The 24,261-nt window shown below is 42.9% G+C and overlaps 1 protein-coding gene across 1 annotated transcript in view; it reads right to left on the minus strand.

Annotated features, from left to right (window-relative positions):
- Positions 1–24,261, minus strand: part of Slc24a3 (solute carrier family 24 member 3) — a 438,881-nt gene that overhangs the window by 47,778 nt on the left and 366,842 nt on the right. Inside the window, exon 7 of the mRNA XM_003476377.5 lies at positions 1,766–1,840. Coding sequence (XP_003476425.5) covers positions 1,766–1,840 — 75 coding nt within the window. The remainder of the gene's footprint in view (positions 1–1,765; positions 1,841–24,261) is intronic.

The raw sequence follows: 24,261 nt of genomic DNA on the forward strand, positions 1-24,261 counted from the left end.
TTCCAAATCATCCAAAGATCTCCTAAAGAGGCAGAAGAGTGGAGCCCTGTAACCAGTCTGGGTTTTTCCACTGCAGGATAAAATTCACCTGAAAGTGTCTGGGACACCAGGGCTGAGGCCAGGTGTTCCTGAGGTCACAGGGCTCTGAGCTCTGTCACAGGTGGCAACTGAGAATAGGAACCCAGGATTCACACCTGTCCTCAGTCTCCCAATCAGGACTTTAAAAGATGACACAGGGGCTGGGGATGTAGCTCAGCAGCACAGCGCCTGCCTGGCAAGCGCAAGTCTGAGTTTGATTTCCAGTACCAAAAAATAAAAAATAATGTAGTTCTCAGTTCCAGCATGGTATCTTGCATCCTTCTGCTCCTGCAGTGGCTCTCGTCATCCTGGTTATTGATGCTTTCACCTGGGAGCTCTTGGGGGACAAGGTCCACAGCACATACATCTCAATTTTTAGGGCAGCTGGTGATGGCTTGTAAACCAAAATCTCCATGCCAGGAACTGGAGTCCTTCCCGGGTTCCTTATGGAGAGTCTTGCATCAGGTATAATCTCTGCCTTGCTGGTACAGAGTTACAGTGAAACAACTGCAGATAGTGCTCTGTGAAACAGGTGAGTAGACCCTCTAGTGGGTTTAGTCCCATCTTTTAAGTAAGACAACTAAAATCCAGAGACTGATTTTGCCAGAGCCATTAGAGTTAGAGAGGAAGTACATTAGTCAGAGGTCCCCAGACACAGAGACTTAATGTCATTTAATGTCAGGCTGAGGTAGGTAAGGGCTGAGATGATTATGGAGCCTGGAACTCCCTCGATCCGTTCTCTGTAAGAGTCCATAGTGCTCATGTAACCTAGCCTGAAGGCCTGGTCACCAAACCCTAGCTCCAGTCTGAAAGCCCAAGGCCCAGGCACACCTGGTGCTAGCCTCCGTCTGAGGCCCCGGTAGCCATGATGGGGAGTTGAGTCTCCCTGCTGGTGCTACAGATTAGACAAGGGATGGGTGCTCATGGCATGCTTGGTAGTGACATGGACGACTCTGAGAGGGTGAAGTGGCAGCAGAGTTACTGCTCTGCCTGGCCTGCAGTACAGCTGCTGTGTTGGCTCAGGCCAGGCTGTGCAGTGCTGTGGGGACGCCCCAGGGAGGTTTTCACAAGAGTGACATGGACAGAGCAGGTAAGCCAAGCGGGTATCATGGGAGTTGAAGAAAAGATCGACTTAATGCCATTTCTAGGCAGAGGGGGTAGGGTGGGAATGGGGACAAACAAAGGGCCGAGGGACCAGTCTCAGGGGACACGTCGGATTTAGTTGGGGACATGTGGAATTGGGTCATGAGGATGTCTAGTAGAGGAGTATCTCCCAGCTGGATCTTGGGAAGATGTCACTGCTAAAACACAGCTGTGTGGTCATAGGGCGCTGCAGAGGGAAAAGGGGTGTCTCGGTAGGACTCGCTGAGTGACAAGGGAGAGAAGTGAGCTCCAAAGCTGGGAACCTTAACAGGGACTCACAGCAGAGAAGGAATGGTCAGAGAGTGACAGACACTTGTGAACCCCAATCATCTAGGACAAAACTCCTGCTCAGAGTACCTAGCACCCAGCACCCGGTGTTGTTGGACCGGGTGACTGACGACAGGCTGAAGGAAGATCCACCTCCACCTGCAGCCAGATACCTGCTTGTTCACCACCAGTGTCCCTGAGGGGAACTCAGTGTGCAAAAGCCACACACAGCCCTGGGCCTAGAACACCAAGGGACGGAAAGGGGACAGGGACTTACCACGATGAGCGCGACCACAGAGAGTGTGTAGTAGATGGAGTCCCTCAGCAGGCACCAGGAGGACAGGGCCACCACCTGAAGGCACAGAGATAGAACAAGACACAGGAGTCAGGCTGTGTGGATGGGACCTAGTGAGTCCAGTGGCCCTAGTGAAACAGAGACATGGTTTCCTCTGTGTGTGGCTATGCTGGCTCCAACCCATCTGCCAAACATCAGGCGTTCACTGGTGGTCCAAGCGAGAGCTCTGGGTCCTCTGAAGCCTTGTGATCACAGTCAGGGCATGGCAGGGACAGAAAACAAGTGGGGGGGGGCAGGTAGCACCGCCCACCCCACATGACTCAGGATGCCGAGCAGGCTGAATGTCCCAGGCAACAGTCATAGGCTGAGGAAGCGACAGCAAAGCTGAGGGCACCCTCAGTGCAGCTGCAGGTGCCCTCAGGTCACCAACGTCCAGGGACTTTGTCCATGTGTGACTCAGGTGCCTGCTGCCCCCCTCCACCCCCAGTGCCTGCCAGAGAAGTACTCTCAGCTGGGACAGAGAAGCTCCATGAAGCCCCTCTGGCTGTCTTGCCCCAGGCCTGGCCTTGTTGGCACTTGGCCCCTGGTTTAATCAGAATTAAACTGATCTGCCCAGTGACTGGGAGAGAGTGTTATTCTTAGCAGCTGTGACGTCACGGGTTGCTGTAGAGAAAGGCTGGCTTTGCTCATAGATGCATTGCTGAAAGCTAAGTCAGTTGTAGTTGTAAGAGGTTGAGGCCTGTGGTGTGTTAATCAGGGCCAGGGCTCACTTGCAATCCTAGCACTCTGGGAGACCGAGGCAGCAGGACATAAGATTGAGTCCTGCCTGGTCGTCTTAGTTACTCCTGAGACCCTATCTGAACGTACAGCATAAAAAGAGCTGGGGATTTAATGTCAGTGCAAAGGCCATGGGTTCCATCCTCAGCACCAAAAATAAAATAAAATAAAATAAAATAAAATAAAGAAAAATAAAAACAAGGGCTAAAACTGGGCCCTGCAGGGAGATGGAGTGATTTAGGGACCCCCTGGAGGAAGAGTCATTTCCTGGTAAATCCTTCAAAGTCTCTTCTCAAGGGTTACTTAGTAGTTAGTCTCCCTCAGTGCACAGGCGAGGCCCCTGGGGGAAGACTGGTGCAAAGATGTCCGGGAGGATCACAGAGCCAAGTCAGTGGCCATCTCCAGGCTATCATTCCCCCTTGCCCAGGGAACTCACTACCCCACAGTCATGAGATGGTGGCCTGGCTCAGTAAGTGACAAAGGACAAGCAAGTGTCGTGCTCTGAGGGAGGCCCAGGAGGCACACGTTATGCCAGACAGGAAAGGGATCTGGGACAGGGCAGCCCTCCACATCTCTGCTGTCTGTTTGCTGTGCCATCCACGAAGCGTATCCTGAGAAAGCAGTCTGCTCTGGAATATTCTGAAGGTCAAGGCTTCAGCAGAACCTCAGAGGGATACTGAGGTAGTCTCTGTCCACTGCTGCATGCTTCTGCTCTTTACTCCAACATTTTAGTGTCTCCTACTTCACCCCGTTAGTGTTTGCTCTGGCAGATCTCTTAACTGATGCCAGGGCTCCCCGCAGAGGACTCACACTGCAGGCATTCCCAACCTTTCATCATTCTCTCCTTGCACTGTAAACTCGCAGAATCTGCTAGTTTACCATCCATGGAATAAGTTAAACTAAATCCTCACTTGCCAGCAGGTCACAATAGGCCTTGAATGTTTACTCGATTTATTATAATTAGACGAACTGACTTAAAACAGATGGCAAATACCAGTTCTGAATCTTTTTAACCAAGCACTGCAGCTTTTAGTTACAGGTGGCAGATGGAACATTCACCATTGCCATTGTCATATGCCATAGTATAGCAAGAGAATTAAAAAATAAGTGACATAAACCCTGAAGCCAAAAAGGATACATGATCACAGTGACAAAATTTTGGAAGGCAGGAAGCAGAAGAATAATGGGGTCATTCGGCAGCAGTGGGGGAAATTCTGGGAGGGGAGCTAAGATGGGCCCAAAACAAGACAACTGAAGACTATTTGAGACTTTAATGCCCACATCTCCTCCTTCATTTCAAGTGGCTCAACTACTGCTGATCCCACCCTTCACCTTTACAGAAAACAAGAGGTCCAGCCGAAGAGCAGAAAAGCCCCAGAAAACAGAGGAAGCAGGAGGGAAGAGACAATGAAGTCAATAGTTCAAGAACAGTTCCCAGAAGTCAAGAGTTGCTGCATTTTCAGAGTCCAAGGGCCCTGGAGCACCTGTGCAATGACCGAGCACACAATACCCATGCAAGACACAGTCACAACTTTCCAGAAAAGTCATTAAAAACTGTGAGAGAGGAAGGTGTTCATATAAAAACAAGCAAAACAAGGATAACATTTGATTTCTCAACAAAGATACAAGTACCGAAAGCTAAAGGAATTGCCTTCAAAGTTAGAAAAGATGAACTTCAGTCTGGAGGTCTATTCCCAACTTATTAATTAAAAATGACAGGTGAATACATATAAAAGTTTAGTCATCTTTAAAAAAATCTACCTGCTATGTACCCTTTCTGAAAAAGTTACTGGAGAGGAGGTACTGCACCCAAAAAAGAGAATAAACTATTTGACACATATCATACAATAAACCACAATACTTGAGGGTTAGAACCTGTAATAATAGTGAAAAGAAATTTACAGAATAATGGTGAAGGGAGGTTTTAGAAGGAAGGTAGGACATCCTATAATAAAATTTCTGCAGCAAGCTTAATGGGCAAAGTAGTCAGACTGGAGCAGAAGACTCCAGAAGAGGTAATGCCAAAATCGGAAAATTGGCAGGAGAAGAGAACAAGAAATCACCAAGAGGCAAGCCCTCCCTGTGAACCATGCATAGGCCGCCGCTGACGGGGGGCCGGGGGAGACACCCAGACCCCAGCCCTTTCTGGCACATGGAGTGGGAAACAAGAAGACCCCTCCCCCTGCAACCCCATAAGCAACTGGTTGATCCAGAGAAGCACAGAACTACACCAAAAACATGGACCATTGCATACTAGTGGTCATAGAATTAACATATATTAAGCAGACTATTGTCTTATCAAACTTGTGATAAAATTATTTGGAAATAATGGGATTTGAATGAGGCTAAAAGAAACCTGTGTCCTCCTCTTCATACAATGAGGGCAATGGAACATATTTGCAACTGAAAAAACAAATAGCCGTTGTCTAAGGATGTGCAGAACAACTACAGCAAATATCAAGCAAGTGGAAAAGAGCTGCCATAGAAGAATGGCACAGAAATTGTGGTGGCAGGACCAGAAGGCAGCTGATTTCCATAATAAGTCTTGCAGAACTGGTTATCACTTTAAGTTTTACATGTATATTAATTTAATAAAATAAGAAAACGAAGTATAACTATCCACTTAGATCTACTGCTTCAAGAAATACGCCTCTAAAAACAAGAAACAAAAACAAACAAACCAAACCAATAAATAAATGAAGAAGAAAACAGAACAAATATATCTCAGAATAGACCTCGGTGTCAGATATGAGTGGATAGTGATGTATTTTGTCTCCTTATACACAGAATTATTTTCAGTGTCTGGTTTGTCAGCAAATCTTGGCCCCAGATTCAGAGCCCACCCTTAGCAAAACCAATTTTTCTCTTCTACAGATGTGAACTAAAGCACAAATAAGGAGTGGAAATGGGGAATACTTTCTTTTCATGCTCCTGAGGGAACTGAAGACAGCTCCCCCTCCCGCTGCTGCAAAGATTCGTGATTCTGTAGAATTTCCAGTGAGGCTCTGAGTATGAACTCACAGCTCCTTTTCCTTACCTTTCTAATTCCACCTTTCATCATAACACACTTCCTTGCAACCAAAGGGATTTAAAGGGGCTTTATCTCCTTAATTGTCACAGCAACCTAGGAAGTTTAGGCTTTGTGGTAGATTGAAAACTGGTGGTCAACTTAAACGTAAGTTCAACTGAATCAGGGTGATGCTGGGTGTAGAGGGTCCACCTGAGGCAGACCTGGAGAGGAAGAGTAGCCTTGTGGGTTCTCCTAAATGAATGAGGATATTCGGAGATGTTGGTTCTTTTGGAGCTGTGGGTTTTCCTGGAGGAGCTTGTCATGCTAGCTTTCCTGATATGAACTCAGCAGTTATCGGAGGAGCTCGGGACCTGAGGATGGCTGTGGTTCAGTTTGGGGGGCCCTGGTCCTAATGTTGAGCATCGCTTCCTGGCACCGGAGGGGAAGATGTGTGCTGTTCAATCTCTACAAGAAGCTTGTCATGTTGGCTTCCTGATAAGAACTTGGCCGTTCTCATTACTGGAGGAGCTCGGGACCTTGTTCTCACTGAAGATGGCTGTTCAGGGGAGCCCTGCTCCTTATTTTGAGCATCGTTTCTTGGTCTAGTGTAGAACCCTCAACCTACTGGCACAGATCCTTCACCCTGCTGGCACAGATTTTCTGACTTTTGTCACTGACCTTCCCAGCACAGATCTATGGGACAGACTAGCATGAGTCATTGTCATGGGCTCTAGGCCTCCAGTTGGACTTGTGGGAGGTACTGTCATGGGCTCCAGGTCTTCAACTGGACTCATACAGGACATTGCCATGGGATCCAGGCCCTCATCTAGATTTCCTAGGTCTTTGTTGTGGGCAGATTTCCTACACTTTCATTGTATTTAACTCCTTTGTGACCATTATAAATAATACTATAAATTATGTATAAATTACAGGTATTGTCTTGTTCTTACAAACCCCAAACTACAACAGGCTTCTGCTCAGTTGCCAGCAAGCAGAGTTACACAGAGTTAAGAGACTTGACCAGGATAACACTAGCAGTGCTGGGAAAGGAGTAGGGTTCGAACCTCAGAAGCCTGGGGGTTAGAACTCTGTGCCTACACGCTATGCCATGGTGCCTCAAGGGTAGCAAGAATAAAAAATAAACACTTATTTGTGGTTTTATTTTCACCATCACTTTAAACTACTAGGCCAAGGATATTCGAGGTTATAGGCCAAAGAAGGGAATAGTTGAAGGGTAAAAGAATAAAAAAAAAAACCCATAGAGACCCACAGTTAAATTTAAAAACAAACTGCTTTAAGTGGTTTCAGGGAAAGCAGTCAAAGCAGGGAGGAGTTACCATAAGGACCACAGATGTGGATATGGCTATATTCTAGGCCACATGCATATATTCTAGGAGAGATTGAGTCAGTTAAAAGAAATACTGGAACTACTTAGCCATTTACCTAATTTTCAAAGACAAACATCATTGTCACTGAGAATTGAATGTTTTACTTTCCTACATGAATAGCCCCATGCTATGCAGTCTATCTGTCTCCCTTTGCTTCTCAGTGAAGAATCTTTTTCTGAGAAATTCAAAACATGCACATGAAGGTTGTGATTACTGACTGAGACCCTGAGCTGGTGTCCTGGCAGAGGGGGACCCATTGGCCCCAGAGTGCGAGGCCCTCAGCACCTGCTGGCAATGGATCCAGTAGGTTGGTAGAAATGAAGCTTATCTTCCTTTGCACTTTGCAAAATGACAACAAGGATGAAGCGGGAGTCACTCTGAAGTGGAGACCAGAAAAGGGGTCCATGAGGAAACCAACAATGGATAATTTTGTCCCGACCACACTGATCAATGATCCAGCTGGTGCAGAGTCCAAAAAGCTATCCAGCGACAAACTCTTCCACATACTCCAAGTCCGCTCTAGGAATCCCTCCCTGTTGGAATTTCATCCCGCTATTTCCTTTTCTATTTCCAGAATGTATTTCACACATTCTCTATTGAATATGCAGTTTCAGTTTCCTTCCCATAATTTCATTTAGTTTCAGAGTGACATTATGCAGAAAAAAAATCACACTCTCAAAACAGAGGAAAATGTATTCTTTTCTGTTCTGGAATTCTGGCTCCTTCTAGGAGGTTAAAAATAATTGTTTATGATAAAGCTTCATAATTTATAGGGAGAAGTGTGGTAAACCTATACGGATTTTATATTCATAATACACACAGTATCTATGGAGATAGATTATACTCATATATATATATATATATAATACTTGTGACAATTTTTCCTCATGGATAATGAGGTTTGACATTGTAGATAATTTAAAAAGATACAAGCAACTTCCATTAGTGAATGGCTGCCTTTTATTAAAATAAAAACTATTGAAACAGACAAAACACTGCAGTAGTTCCATGACATGAAACTGCTGTCATCTTAGAGAAATGTTATTTCACACAAATTTCATGGAAAAAAGATTTGAGAAATCATAACATGAGTTTTGTTCCAGGATTTTGAGCTGACGATTTTTACAGCCAATTTTCATCTCAGGAAATGCAGCCACACACTCTGGAGCCAGGGCAGGGATGCTGGGTGTCCCTGGTGTTTGATGGCCTGCAGTTGGGACAGGTGAGGGCTGATGTGGACTCTCCTTTGTGAGAATGTCCTGGTCCTACTGTATCCCATTATTCAAATACACATTTACAAGCCTTCTGCTCAGCAAAAAAAACCCCACTAAAATGCAATAGCTATGGTTTTCTTGAAGTTTACTATCAAAAATGGGCAGGAAGAACTGGGCCATGGGCGAAGACAGTAGCATGCCTTGGTAAAACAGGATGGACTTCGGCTTATTAATCTTCAAAGTCAGGAACAGAGAATAAATTCAGAGTTTAAACTCTGTATTTTTCTAAGAAAGCTCCTCTTGAGTTCCAGCTTTATGTGAGGGGAAAATTACCAGTACACAAGCTGTTCCTGGTGACACATCTGAGTGAAAAGAGGCTGCATTAGGACTGCAGACATGGAACAATCTCTTGAAGGCTCCTCATCCAGTGTGCTGAGCCATAGCCATAGTCACGTAATGACCTGTGGACTCATAGTGCTCAGATTCTCAATCGTCTGCAACATGAAGTGCATAGTTTTTATCTTAAATGTAAATTACCACCTGCTAGGTCTTCAAAATGTGGGAGTTCAGAGGATTCGCACGGGCGCTGGGATTTACAGGGAGTTGGCTCCCTTGACAGGACAAGTGGCCATGGGGCTGTTGCCCGTTGTGGCCCTGGAGCTCTCTGCCCTCTGTGGAGACCAGGGCTAGGGACGCTGGTGTCTGCTGTCTGGTGTGGATGTGCCACTTCTAGTGCATCCCTTGGCAGTATTAGCTACTTGTTGCAGGTTATTAAATAAATGCAGTGCATTGAGAGTAATTTCATTTAACCAAATGTGTTAGCTGGGACTCACTCAGCAACAGATCTAGACTTGAATGCAAATAGTTTATCTGGGGAGGTGACTGTAGGAAGCATCGTTGGTGGCGAGGCAGGGGAGTGAAGCTGGCGGCAGAAAGAAAATAATGAGCAAGTTACAGGGGGCAGTCAGCAGGGCTCAGTCTCATGTAGACCCTAGGGAGTCATGTGGATCATTCTTCCCCCTGCAGAGAGGGAGGTGGTATTTAGACCCTAATCCCAGCAGAAAGTGGTGGGGTTGCACCCAGAGGTCTTAATTTCCTTACCCCAAGGGCAGAAAACATGGGCTTCAGTGGCTAGGACTCCTGAGGTAGAGAAATGACAATCTGGAGGCTGAAGTCAGCAGCGTGTGCTCTAACACAAAACATGGATTTACATGAAATCTCTCTCTCTCTCTCTCTCTCTCTCTCTCTCTCTCTCTCTCTCTCTCTCTCTCTCACACACACACACAATTTTGTAATATTTAAGTTGATTGGACCTTAAAGTCTTCCAAAGCCTCCCATCATAAATGTTTGTCTGAAGCTTGGCATTATTGGAGGAGATAAGACCTTTAAGAGCTGTGGTCTGGTGAGAGGCCACAGGTGACAAGGGCATGGCGTTGAGGTGGGTGATGTCCCCCTTCTCTATTCTGCTTTCTCCCCATGAGACAAGCAAGCTCCCGCCATGATGTACTGCCTCACTAAAATCCCCAAAGCAATGTGGCCAATGGACCATTGACTGAAATCTCTGAAACTGTGAGCCAAAGTAAAGTTTCCTGTTTTTGATCACCTCAGGTATTTCATTATAGTGATAGAAAGCTGACTAAGATACAAGCCAACTCCATGGGCTCAAAAGCAGCCCATGCTAATTCATGCCGCCTCAAGTCAGGAATAGTGATCCTCGAACCCTCAGAGTCTGGACAAAGACACAGGAGCCCTGGAGGCCAGGACTGTCATCTTTTCTGATCAAAGAGTTGATTCTTGGGTTCTCACACTTGTGAAATTTTGTCAAGCATTTCATTTAAATCATGTGGGTACTTTTCTGAGCAAATGTGGTAGTTCAATAAATATTACACAAACAAAGCAAAGCAAAAATGCAACTACAATGTTAGTTATCATGGTTAATATTCCATTTGCATTGTATTATTAACTACTGCACCATGACTGAGGGCTTGTTCATTAGTGAGGTTGCCTAATTAAATTTGAATTTCAGGTAAATATTAGAGAATTTGAAAAATATAAATTTATTTCAAATATCATATGGGACTCATACTAAAAATATATCCATTGCTTATCTGAATTCAAATTTCAGTAGATAGTCTACATTTTTATTTGATAAATCTGGTAACCGTATTTATTAGAATTTGGGTATTGATTAATAACTATCATGTGTTTCTTTGTATAAGCACATAGTCAAGTTTAGTGATTTTACAATAAATATTTTTAGGGAAAAGAGAAATAATACCTACTTTATCAACTGTCATTATATTCTGGTTGTTTGGTCCAACAATAAGTTTTATATTTTCTTTGTTATTAGTCAATCAGAATAGCTTTTAGTGTGTGCATCTCAGTTCTGTGGAATGGTAGAGGGTGGTCCACAATGCCAAGATTTCTGGCTTGTCTTGGAAAACTCTGAAGACCAGGCAGCCTTGTGTCACTGTGAAAGCTGGTCAGAGGCACCTCTTTAAGTGGGACTTGTGATTTTCAGTTTATCCTGGGTCCCCAACTCCAAAACCAAGGGCGAGTCACCGTCTATAACTCTGTGCTATTGTTTCCCTGGTCCTGACTACTTCACTCAGTTTTCTGCATAACTGAGCCTTGGAGAACCATGAACTTGTGACCCCTGAGCTCAAAGGGTCATATTATTATTGACAATGCTGAACACAACCAGGTGTTCCTTCTTCAGATGATGGGGCTCTTACATGCTTTCTATGCCAAGCACCCTTTCATACGCCACAGACTTCTTGTCAAAATAATGTCTCAAGAGGTACATAATAAATAACATAAAGTTACTACAAAGATGATTTATTTGATTCTAGTTATTTGAATATTGATAATGGAGCTACAGTAATATGTTTATTTTCTTATTATAAGATGATTTATCATTCCAAAACAAGGCAAGTGTGGAGATATCTGCAAAAATGATTCATAGCATTGTTGTAGTTGCTGCATCATTACAGGGGCAAAATACCTGAAACCCACAATTTAGAGGAGGAGAGGTTTATTTTAGCTCACAGTTTTGGTCCATGGTCAACTGGCTCCAAGGCAGAACCGTCAGGGCGGGAGGATCTGGTGAAGAAAAGCAGCTCACCTCATGGCAGCCAGGAAGCAGAGAGAGGAAGGAAGGGCCCAGGGACAAGAATTCACCCTTCCAGGTCACACCCCAGGGACTCACACACTTCTGAGCACATGAGCTGTTTGGGGGTGATTTTAGATCTAATCTATAACATTAGTGTTTAGTCATTTCATTGTCCTCCACTAGAAAAGGTACTGGCTGATGTGGCGATCTGTCCATTCAGGCAATGCCTGTAAGGATGCAGGTGAGGGAAGCTGGGACTAAGGGCAAAAATCCCATCTGAGGCTATCTGCAGATTTCAGTTATGTGGGCTGTCTATTTCATCTGTTATAGACAGAAACTTGGCTATATTCAGCCAGTTTTCTAGGAAGGTTAAAATGGTAACAACATTCATTCTCTTGTCTGAGACTGGCAAGGGTAGAGTTGGAGATGTTCCTCCTAGGATTGAAGGGATGATCTTTCTACAGCGAAGTGACCTGCTGTTGACCCTGTGTGGTCCTGGCAGAGTCTCTGGTCACTGGAGGATTTGTTAGGAATACAAATCTCAGGTCTTGGTCCAGACTTGCTGCACCAGAATCTGCACTTCAGTACAATGTCCAGGCAATGCATGTGCACGTAATAATGTGAGAAGTACTGGCCTAGAGGACAGAGAATTTACGGCGGGGGTCCCATCAACAAAATTCAATATAAAGAACAAGAGATTGGTGAGAGTTCCACAGGTCTCTCCCAAGAGGGGTCTGGGAGTCATAAAATGGTGCAGAGCCATCTAGGATCTAGGATCTGGTCTAGAGAGCAGCTCTGTGTATCTGTGTGCGTGTGCACACACGTGTGTGTGTTGCAGCTGTGAATGAGAAGCTCCCCTTGTATGTGGGAGGGCGTTTCTTTATCTGTTGTGAGCACCAACTCTTCTTAAGAAACCAAGGAAACCACTGCGACCACGTACAAACCTCGGCAGAAAATTTCTGCTTCCTTACAAGCTCTGCTGAAAAGATGGCATAAGGAAATCCAGCCAGTGTGGCACTGAATTTGTTTTACAGTTTATGCCCTTCTGATTGGTAGCTAGGTAAATACGAGAGGCAAGCATTTCATCCCTTTTCTCATTTAAAAGACCTAAAAGGACAATCTGAAGATTGAGTGCTCTTTTCAGTGCCTGATCTATAACACATCATTGTAGGACTCACTCCCTGGGGGAGGTACTGGGTTTCTCTGCATTCTAAGTGTTTGTAACAAAAGGGAAATCAACACAGATAACAGGCACCACAAATTGAACAAATGGCTGCACCATGTACAGTATTTAAGTTTAAAGCTTTGCTATGTAAGGCTGTCCCTGCCATCACACACAGGATTGCACCAGTGTTTGGTGTCCTTAATACCACAGGTTGCAGAAGGAGACATGTTTGGGGTGTTACAGACCTGGTAATGGAATCCTGGGGCACAAGTGCTCAGAAAATTAAGATGCTGAAACCAAAGGGTATACAAACAGGCGGGCCAGCTATTTGTCAGTCCACAGGCTTGGATATAGATCTCAAAGTTTCCTTTGTATTCCTGGAACAATCCAAGATTGTCTGGTTTCATTAACAAGGAACAAGAAGTGTTGATTGTGTTCTCTTAAAATTAAGACTTATTCCTACTGTTTGGCCGAGAAGGGAGTGTTACTGTGTGGGGAGCCCATCTGACACAGAAGAGAGAAGCACCTGACGAGGTCGAACATTCAGTGGACCTCCGAGTTGGAGGGAATCCTCATCCCTCTCAGATGAGGACGCGGGCCATGCCCTTCTCAGGCATGTAGAGATGCATGTGATATTTTTAATACTAAAAATACTGGCTGCCAAGTCTTTGTGGCTCATCTGGCCCCAGCTGATTTTAGACAACCTATTTTAAGTACTTTTCTATGACTCAGAGTAGGAGAGCAGGTGATGTTCATGAATCAGTCCCACAGCCAGGGCAGACTGAACATCAGCCCGTTTCATGCTACTCACTTGGAAAACATTCCTGCTTCATTAACAGAACTGCAAATTAAAACATGGAACCACCAATAACATGTCTAAGCCTGATCTACATGAAAAAATAAGGAGCTGAAGTAACCAATTGACCAAGGCTGCCTATAAGTCAACAGCTGACCACACAAAACCCTCCCTGAAGATCTGAATATATTTTAGGCAAAACACGGGGAAAGGCAATGTTATCTAAGTATTGATGCTAATTTTTTAGCTTGCAAATAAAGACCATAGACATAGGTAGTAGTTAGGGCCTTAGACATTCATGGGATCAGAAGTGCAATCAAATGGCAGAGTGGAAACTACAGAAGTAGGAGTGCGTGTGGGCGTCATGCAGAGGAAGCTGAAAATGGGAGGGGTCTCCTCTCCAGGCCCCTCCCTCATTCCCCATGTCCAGGGTGTGAAGAATGGAGGCCTGAGGTGACCCCGTCCTCACCCTTAAGGTGCGATGCAATGAGGTGTAAATGTGCTTCAATTTCATTTCACTGTCTCAGCCAGAGCAATAATATTGACTCCACTAGGGCCTCAGCGGTATGTAAGAATCCATGGAAAGACATAGAGGAAAATCCAAAAGTTTTGAAATGAAAGAAATATGGTGCATGTCTGCATTAGGAACAAAGAGTTTTGCAAATAGTGGCTTTTTCCTGTCTTATTCTTGGGAAGGCAGAGCTCTCCCTGGGTGACTTGGGGCTTTCATGTCCCTTATCTTTTTCTCAACTCTTTAAGCCTGTGTGAGCTCTGGATTGAGCATTTCCAGGCTCTGGATCAAGTTCTCCATCCTATGGAAATCTGTATTCTTCTTGGCCTCTGGGCAATGTTGGATTCGTCTTCCCCATGTACCATGTATTGTTTCAAAGAGTTTGTGGGTAGGACAGGAAAATGTGCCTCTAGAACCAACTGTGGAGAGACAGACAGGGACAGAGACAGAAAGAATCTTTTGCTCAAAAATGGGCACATTTTACAGTCATCAATGACTTTAACACAGGCTGCCAATTGTTTGTGAAGGAAGTCATAACATATATACAACCATGAAAAGTCAAAAGTCTTTAAAAATCACACATCTTGTGATGACAGGTCAATTTCTTCTATCTTAGTTGAATGCTTCACTTACCAATTGAATTTCAAATAAACAAGTTTTGAATTTATAGGCATTAAAGTCCACCCATATAAAATGCATGACTTCATGACCCATAAAGAGTTTTGCTTGCCCATCTAACCACCACTGCAGTCAGGACATTTCTGCCCTCAGGAGTGGTATCCCCAGCTTCCTTCCGGCCAACCACCCCTCCTGTTATGCCCATCCCCAAGCTGATTTCTATCAGCGCAGGTGACTGAATACTTTTGTGTCTGCTGGTTTCACTCAGAGCATTTTAAGCTCCATCTATGTTTTGATGATTCTGTCTGTGATTTGTTCCTTTGTATCATCAAGCAGTGTCCTGTTTGCTTATCTGTTGGTGGATGTGTGAGATGTTACCAGTCTTGACATTTTATGACTAAGGTGCCATGGAGACTTTGGTACAGGTCTCTCAACAGATGCTGTGTGGGTGTTTTCTTTGTTTCCTCCTTAAAAGGACTACGATCATCCTGGCAGAATTTCTGGTGCCAGTTGGGTAACTGAAGTCCATAATGAGACTCTTTATTTGTGTTCTTCTGTGAACGCTGGCTTCATTAAACTCTGGCTCCCAGGAGGTAGGGAGAATGAGTTAACCATATCAAACACAGTCTGTGAAAATCAGAATCAGGACTGCTGGACTGAAAAATCTGAGTCAGGAATGGCTTGATAATAAGCATTTCAAAGAGATAGGCGACCTCCCTTTAAATAGCACATAAACACCATCACAGAGAAAAAGACCAAAACCATCTCCCCTTTGGCTGGCAGTGTCTCTATATTTAGGAATGGCAATGTCTCTAAAAATAAGTGCAGAGCCGGGAACTTGAAAGGAAATGGAAGGCCCAGGAAGCTTATTTGCCTTATAATCATGTGATCTATGTTATAGCAGATATAGAAAGGGGTGGGAGGCTGTGTTGGGTAACTTCCTTTGTAACAACAGGAGCAGCATCTGTGGAATGGTTAGGACAGTTAAGTGCCACCCTAAAGGCCTTTTGCTGTAGGCTTAGATTAATTTTATTCTGATGTAGCTCATTAGGATGAATGATTGTTATTGGTTGAATTGTGTCCCCTTAAAACTCTTACATTTGCAGTCCCAACCCTAACTAGCTTAGAATGCACCTGAAATTGGAGACAGGGTCTTAAGTGATTATGTTACAATGAGGTTGTTAGAGTAGATTTACACTCAATGTGAGTGCTGCCTTTGTAAGAAAAGGAGTTTAGGACACGGAGATGTTCAGAAAGAAGAGCAAGTGAAGACACAGGGAGAAAGTAGACATCTACAAACCCAGCAGAGTGATCTTAGAAAACCTCTCAACAGCTTCCAGGTTTGCAACTGGCAAAACAGTTTCCGATTGCTTAACTCTGCCATCTGTATATTTTGTTACACAGCTGTAGCTGACCAATGCAGTGCTATACACTGGACAGCATAGGATCATCGTAATTTGGCTTCACTCATCTGCCCAGGAACAAAGGCAGCTGAACAACTCAACCATCTCCAGATCTTTCATCTTCCTAATCTGAACTCTGTACCCACTAGACACTAACCTTACATGTTATCCATTCCCCATTCCTTGCAACCACCACCCCACTCTCTGCTTCTGGGTTTGGCCACTTACAGTACCACCTGTTAATGAAGTCATTATAGCATTTGTCCTGAATTTGGTTTATTGCATTCGGTAGAGTGTAATGTCTCCAAGATCCATCTATGTTGCAACCCATGCTTTTACCCTTTGCATCATCCTGCGCTGACCTTCAGGCTGAACCAGGGTGGTGGCCATGAGGACCATCTCAGCACCCACAAGCCCAGACTTACACCCAGTCTTGGTCCTACAGGGATGGTGATGCTGGATTCTGAGATGAAGGTGATGCCATGCAGTCGCTTTGCGGCTCACAAAGAAGAACGTTAATTACAGTAGAATGAAAGATAATTGTAAAACTCTTTAAGCTCTTTTTAATGCACTCTCCCTCTCCACAAGTCTTACTAACACCAAATCACACAGAATGATCTTCCCAACACATTTATTTCCCCTGCTTGCAATAGCACCTAAAATTGTGATAAAGTGAGAGAAGGTGTTATTATTTTCCAAAGTTAAAAAAATAAGAAGAGTTGGTGTTGTTTGGCTTTATTTTAAGTATTCTGTGATGGAAATGTCCTTAAATAAGTCTGTAATACAATGCTTTGACTCATGGTTCACAATCGGCTTATAATAAATAACTCATATCCGCAGTGCACACATACACAGATGTGGTCATGGTGACTCTGTTTGGTACGGTGGTAGTGATGGAGTCTCTTTCTATTTCTAAGGAACTATCACATTCCATCCCCACAATTAGCTCCTCCTGGGAAGCACCTACCTACATTCCATGTGGCTATTTCCAGAGCTGTCCATCCCTGGAGATCATCCTTCCTGCTGTTCTGTCCTGGGGCAACTTTTTGTCCTGGAAATGGCTCCCTGGACAGCATATGTATGAGGTCAATCCTTCCCACACTAGTCTGATCAGATATTATGAAAATCTTTTCAGTTTAATGGAATTTGGTTAATGGTATAGCTATTAAGATGAAATTAAATAAATAAAATGAAATTACATCTTGTTGAGTTGAGTGGAAAACGACAGTTGTCATCCTGGTATAATAAAGGACACGAGAGCTGGAGGATACTTGGGAAGAGCTATATTGTGCTATTGTCTGGTCTTCCAATCTAGGATTAGAATTTGGACCTTTTCTTTCTCCAACAATCTCCTTGATCCTAACTTATTTTCACTGATAGAAGCTCTTATAAAACAGTTATCTGGCCAGGGTAAGGGGCAGGTGACCAGGAGGCAACATAGGTATTTGGCTAGAGTCTTCTTGTTCCAAAACTCACTGCTATTAATATCACTGTTGAACAGTCATAAGTCACAAGCTGCCTAAGTCTTATTTTCCATCTTTGCCTAATGTTTTAACCTCTGTCTTCCTCACCCTTAGCCGGATGACTTTACTCCACAAAGTGGAACGTCTGTGTGTATAAAGCCAGGTGGCTTCCACAGGGTCTTTTGTTGCAATGAGTCTCTCAGACTATTTTTCCCTATTCACCAAGAGTTTATAGTTAGTTTTCATGGTTATGGTTTTAAAATTGCATACCAGAAATAAATGACAATGAGCAAACATTACAATGCTACAAGACTCTTTGTCTGTACAGTTACCTTTACTGACAGCTTCATGTTTTTATAGATGTCCACGTTGCTCTTTCACTCATTTCAACTTGAAAGATTCTTTAGACTCCTTGTAGGGCAGTGTTAAGGGTAGTGAATTCTCTCAGCTTTGTGTACCTGTGAAGTCTTCTTCACTTCTGTAGGACAGTTTTGCTGCATAGTATTCTTGGTTGGGAGTTTTTTCTCTTTCAGCAATTTGAATAGTTCATTCCACTTCTCCCTGGCCAACAAGATTTCTGCTGAAAAATCCATTAATCATCTCACTGACACTCCCTTGTATGTGATGGGTAATTTTTTCTTGCCATCTCCAGATTATTTCCTTTGGCTTTTGACAGTTTGCTTATCATGTGTCTTCACCTGGGTTTCTTTGGGTTACCTACATCTGAATTCCTTGAGAGTTTTACATTTGTATGTCTATTTCCTTCCTCAAATTTGGGAAGCTATTGGTCATTATTTCTTCTTGTCCTTATTTAAAATTTATAATGCAAATATTGGTCCACTTGATGGTGTCTTGTAAATCTCTTTAGGCTCTAATTTTTCTTTGTTCCTTTGTCTTTTCCACCTCTAACTCAGTAATTTCAAATGGCTTTATTTTCTTTTGAAGTATCAATAATTGAACCCAGGGCCTTACATCCCCAGTACTTTTTACATCTTATTTTGAGATAGGGTCTCACTAAGTTGCCCAGGTTAGCCTTGAACTTGCAATCCTCCTGCCTCAGCCTACCAGTGTGCTGGGTTAAATGAGCTATCGTTCTCCTTGGTCCAGTCTGCTGTTAATATTCTCTACCGATTTTTTTCAGTTCATTTCCTTTAATTCCAAAATTTCTTTGGGTTTCTGACACACAGCTTTTGCAACTTCAACTGCACTGTGTCACTGGGCCCAGGGTAAAATAAATCAGTGCTGCTTTTTAAAATATGTTTTTGCCTCATTTTTTGAACTTGAGTTTGGGGGCTCATTTGTGGATTACAAGATTTGGGGGTTCACTCAGGAATACTGGGGTACCCCTCCAAATTATTTTTTTTCACTGATCGATCAACTAAACATCTACTGATCGCTTAAATCACCTGTTTCCGGATTCTCATTTTGGAACTGAATCCCCAAATGTGATGATTTTTGGAGGAACCCGTACCTCTGGAAACTGCAGTTTGAATTTCCTGCCACCGCTGCTGCATCTGAATCAGCAGAGCAGAGATAGAGACGCAAAAGCTCTGAGAGTGGGAATTGGTGAACCGAATTGAGAGCAGAGCTGGCGGGGAGCCCTGAACCAACCTGTGGTGAGTGAGAGGAATGGGGACACTTCCATAGACTAGGAGGCTCCAACAGAGGATATTCTGGGACTGGGAAGACTAGCTGAAACAGGATGTTGCAGTGACTTCAGTCACATATTTCCCTCTCAAGTGGGATTCGTGGGGAGCACTTGACCTGGGTGACACCATGGACTAAGACCCAGTAGGCTAGCCCAAACCAGGTCTCTGCACCTGGCAGTGCACCCTAATGCAGTGAAGCCTTCAGCAGGTTGACTGACCTGGAGGGGCGGTCTCAGCATAGGCTGCCCAGGTCTGTGTCTCCCTAGTACACTGCAGTGGGTGAGAATACCTAGCTGGCATGATTCAAACAAACTGTAACCAACAAAGAAAGAAACTGGGCCTTCCATATACGCTTGTATGGAAGGAACAAAAAGTATGGGAAGAGGGAGAAACAAGAAAGGGTCCTCAGTCCCCAATCCTGAGAACACTGATCCAGGAAAGGTAAATGCAAAGGAGAATGAGGACACAAAACATGCAATATCAGGTACGGCACCAATAGACATAAAGCGATATCTCCAGGACCTCATAGACAAGTTCAAAAGTGAAGTATTTAACCAAGTAAAGCAAGATATAAGTATAATAGTTAAAGAAATGCTAAGTATCTCCCAAGAAAAAAACAGATGGTGGAATGGAAGAACAGAAAAAAAGGGGAGACTTGTTTGATGGAGAACATAGAGAAAACATAGAATACATGAAGCAAGTTCAAAGAGATTACAAGGAAACTAAAAACTCTATTGAAAGCTGGCATAACATAAAGAAACTAAAGATAGATTATCTGAACTGGAGGACAGATTTGTAATGTGGGAGCATGAAAGGAAAGGCTTCTTAAAAATGATAAGGAAACAAGCAGTAACAATACAAAGAAGATAATAAGAGGATCTATAACTTAAGAATTAAGAATGTAAAGAAAGAAGCAGGGAAACAAACAAATGAAATGCAAAGGCTATTCACAGAAATAATCAAGGAGAACTTTCCTAATATGGGGAAAGGTAAAGATACTCAGATCTATGAGGCATATAGGACCCCAGCCACCTACAACCCAAACAGAATTACATCCAGGCATATAATAATCAAAATTCCAGAAATACAATATAAGAACAGAATATTAAAAGCTGTCAGAGACAAGAAACAGATCACTTACAAGGAAACACCCATCAGAATTACAGCACACTTCTTGGCACAAACCATCTAATCACGAAGAGCATGGGGCGAAATAATTCAGGCTTTTAAAAACAATAACATCCAGCCAGGATTGATATATCCTGCACAACTGTCCCTAGAAATTAATGGAGAAACAAGGTGCTTCCAGGATAAAGAGGAGCTAGGGGAATTTGCAACCACCAATTCAACTCTACAGAGAATACTGCAGGACATTCTAAAAGAGAAAAATACCAAGATTCCAGAAACAGTGGCAGAGAGGCCACAATGAATGGAGCAGAAAGTGAAATGAAGAAGACAAACTGACAACTAATGACAGAAAAAGAGCTCAACAGAAATGAGGCAGAGAAGGTTGGATGGTATGAACAGCTATTTTGGAGAAAATAAGACATCATAATAGCTAGTGCTGATTTAGTATCATCTTGTTTTGAAGTCCTATCAAGCTTTTGTTCTTCTGTTTCCCTCGGTCTTAACAGGTTGTATCTTATTGGATTTTATTATATGTGATAATATAAACAAAAACTTTTATAGACAAGGAGATAATACAGAAACCATTGTTCATTTTCTGTTAGTTGGTTCTAAATACCCTGTAATACTGTCATTCTCTTGAATGGTTTTACATTATCTTGATATGTTTGATGCTACAGTATATGAAGTATACTCAAAGATTTCAAGGAAAGAGACACTATGGTAATTACTTTTATGTTGAGGTATCTTATGGTGAAACACTATTTTGCTTAAATGGTTATGTTCTGACCTGTGCTGTTTTGTTATGTTCTCTTTTATCTCAATCTCCTTTTTAAATTTTTTTTTATCTTTTTAATTAAGGGAAAAATAAATAAAAATAGCAGGATATATTTCAGTAACCCACTTTGATTTCCTATTAACTTGATTTTAAACCCTGTATTGCTCTCACCATCTTGTTTTGACTGATTTTACTCTAGTCTGTTTTGCTTGATAGTACTAAGTTTGAGAGTATAGGCAACAACTGTGAAGACAATAAGATTTGCTATGATGCCCATTCTGGTTTGACTATTATCTTCTTTTGAAGTCCTGCAATGTCTCCAATGTTTTGGTTTTATTGGTTTTGTTATTTACTGTTTTGTTCAATTTTATTATAACTGAGGATATAGGCAATTCTTTTTAAGATAGCAAGAGGCATTATAGTAACCATTGTTGATCACCTTGTATTCCATTTATATTATGTACTATGTCCATCCTTTGGATTTGACTGACTCTGTTTTTTTATGCCACATTTGGTCTTATTCTCTTCAAAAAAAGTAATAAGAACTGTGGGAGTAATAAAACTCAAAATGTGTAATTGTCACTGTAAAAAAGGGAGGAAAAGAAAGTGCTCTAAAGGATATAACTGCATGTATATTAAAGTGTATAAGACAGTTAACCATATTACTGAGTTTTTGTTGGATCATTGAACAGAACTGTTTGCAGTCTCACTGTTTGAATGTCCACTTTATATGTTTTAATTTTGTAACTTAACAACTATTTCTAAGATGACAATATGTAATCTATTAACTAGTGATTTCCTACTGTTTATTTTTTGAAATTCTGTATAACTTGTACCCTTTTTCTGTTTTTTTCTTTTTCTCCTTAAATAAAATTAAAAAAAATTTTTCTTTGGGTTTCCCTTTTTCCTTCCCTCCTTCCTTCCCTCCTTCCTTCTTCTTGTTTTGCTATTTTTGTCGATACTACCATTTTGTTCATCATTGCTATCACGGTTTTGTTCAGTGTCTGTCTGGGTGCCCTTTCAGCTCACTGACCATCGTCATGCTGGTCATTTTGTTTCTCTCCCAGTCAGTTCACAGATTTTCAGTTCTTCAGGGTCTGGTTCTGAGATTTATTTTGTCCTCTAGTTGGATCATGTTTTACTTTTTTTTCATTCTTCAATATCTTGTTCTATTTTGCTGGGATTTGGGTATTAGAACAAAGCCACGTTCCCCACTCTTGCCCGGCTGTCTTCATTTAGGGGAACACTTAGGCCACTGGGTCCCCCTGGGGGCCCCACAGGCCCCTCAGACCCTGGAGCTGTGTCTTCTTTGAGCCATGGACTTTGCCTCCTTCACTGAGGGGCTCTCTCGGGTGTTCCTGAGTAATGACGTCATCTCTGGCACGGTGGAGGCCATCCGTGTCCCCTGGCCCTGGGCATCCACAGTGCGCCACCCTCTGTGCCCTTCAGTGCTCTGAGATGGATGGGAGTCGGTCCCTTGGGTAGTGCCCCAGAAGCCAGACACTGGATGTCTTTTGTGCTCCTCTTCCCTCCTGCTGTCTCAGGACAGGGAGGTGTACGGTGTCTGAAAGCAAAGGGATTTCTTATCTTACCCAAAAAATCTCTTCCTGGCCCCTTTGGGTGTTGTTGCAGTCAAGTGATTTCTTTTTTTTCTTTTCCACAATTGTTTTCTTATGAGTTCAAGTGTGCAGCACATAATGGTCCCATTCCTCATGGGCAGGTGGTATGTATGAAGCACAGCTTCATTCTTTTTTATCCCTTTCTTTGCTTGTTAGTGTGTCTTGGTTATATAGATTCATGGGTTTCATTTTGACAGATCTGTACACCCTCACAGTATACTTTGACCATTTTCACCTCATCACCCACCTGCCCTGTACCCAAGTATCATATTATTGGGGGGTTTCAGTGAGTCTATTTTGATTGTCTCTGTCTTCTCATTAGTTTCCCTCACACCCCACTCTCCCTCCACCTTGCTCCCCTCTTCTTGGTTAACAAGGATTTCTGAGCTTCTCATAATGGTGAGCTGGTCCATATATTACTGTTAAGTTAGTGTCTCCTGGAGGGTCAGAAGGGAGCCATTGGGAGGGTTAGAAGACCCAGGCCTACTTAGTGGGTGAAAAATGCAGAGTCTGTGTGGCTGTGAGCAGCAACCACCCCTCCAGCAGCTTCGGGGATTGAAGTTGTCAGCCCGTGGTTTTACTCTTGTGTCTGTGTAAGTTTCTGCCCTGCTTAAGTTTCCCTTTGAGCAGATAACTTCATCAAAGCAAGCTGCTCTGGAAAATTCCACCATAGCCCACAACACCACACCCCTAGCAAGAATCCCAATATCCAGGGGGGAGTAGAGACTGAACCCCTAACCATAAAACAGGAGTGCCACCCCAGATTTGGTAGTATCTCAGCTATAAGCACCCCTGCTACTTGCCTGGAGTGGCTTTGTACCATTTCCTGCAATATCTACAATAAATTAATTTTTCTTTGGTCATCTCTAACTCCTTTCTACACTGAGGGAGAGACAGGTCTGGCAAGGGTGAACCTGGTGACCTTTAGATCCCAGACCTACTGGACATAACACTCCCTAAGGAAGGAAGTGTGGGACTTCCCACTCTGACATTGTCTCTACTCACCAGTGATAGGAGCATTTTCACACAGGTAGAAGTATTTCCTTTAATTGGCAGCTGGATAAATTTTCCCTTAAAGTTATTTCAAATTGCTCTTACATGTGCTAATATACATCCCCTGCTGAAATTCTTGCCATTTATCATCATTCAGTTTTTGTACTTGCTCAATGAGTGTGACAGCTAAATATTTCACAAATCACACAACTGAACATTTATTAAGGGAAGACATCATAATGGGCCTTCTTCCACTAATTAATGTGGTGGGAAAATTAAAATAATGTTAGGCATGACTTACCCTGTCTTTCTTTGCTTCTTACAGCTCATTGTTCCTTTATTCATTTTATCATAATGTTCCCTGTCTTTCTGACATTTGCTAGTTTTCATTCTTTTTGCATCTTCAAACTATTCATCAAATAAACACAGATTCTAGGATCTTTATGTCCATAGAAGGCATAAGTGACCTTGGGGTTCTTAAAAACAGAATAGTTAAAGATCGTGTTATTTTAATGAATGCTGAAACTCATTTGAGGACTTTTCTCTTTTTCAGAAAATTCTAAATCTTGCATGCTGGTGATGCTGTGGTGGTAGTGGGAGAATCCAAAGATAGAGAATTAACATAAGAATATTACAGATTTAAAAAGGGGCAGTGGTGATGGAAGGAGCACATGTACAATTTCACCACACCTTAGAGAGGATAGAGGGTAGCGCATTGCAGTGATGGGCACCCCCTTGAGCAGCAGGGAGCCCCTTGCGTGTCTTCCACCCTGCTGAACCTTCCTAAGTGTCTGTTTACTGACTTGGCTATTTGCTTTGCACCTGACCCAGGAATCTGGTCTGTTTTAATGTGCTTC

The sequence above is a fragment of the Cavia porcellus genome, unplaced genomic scaffold (assembly GCF_034190915.1).
Source record: "Cavia porcellus strain 051 isolate PalLab524CR breed Dunkin Hartley unplaced genomic scaffold, mCavPor4.1 scaffold_5, whole genome shotgun sequence".
Classification (NCBI taxonomy): domain Eukaryota; kingdom Metazoa; phylum Chordata; class Mammalia; order Rodentia; family Caviidae; genus Cavia; species Cavia porcellus.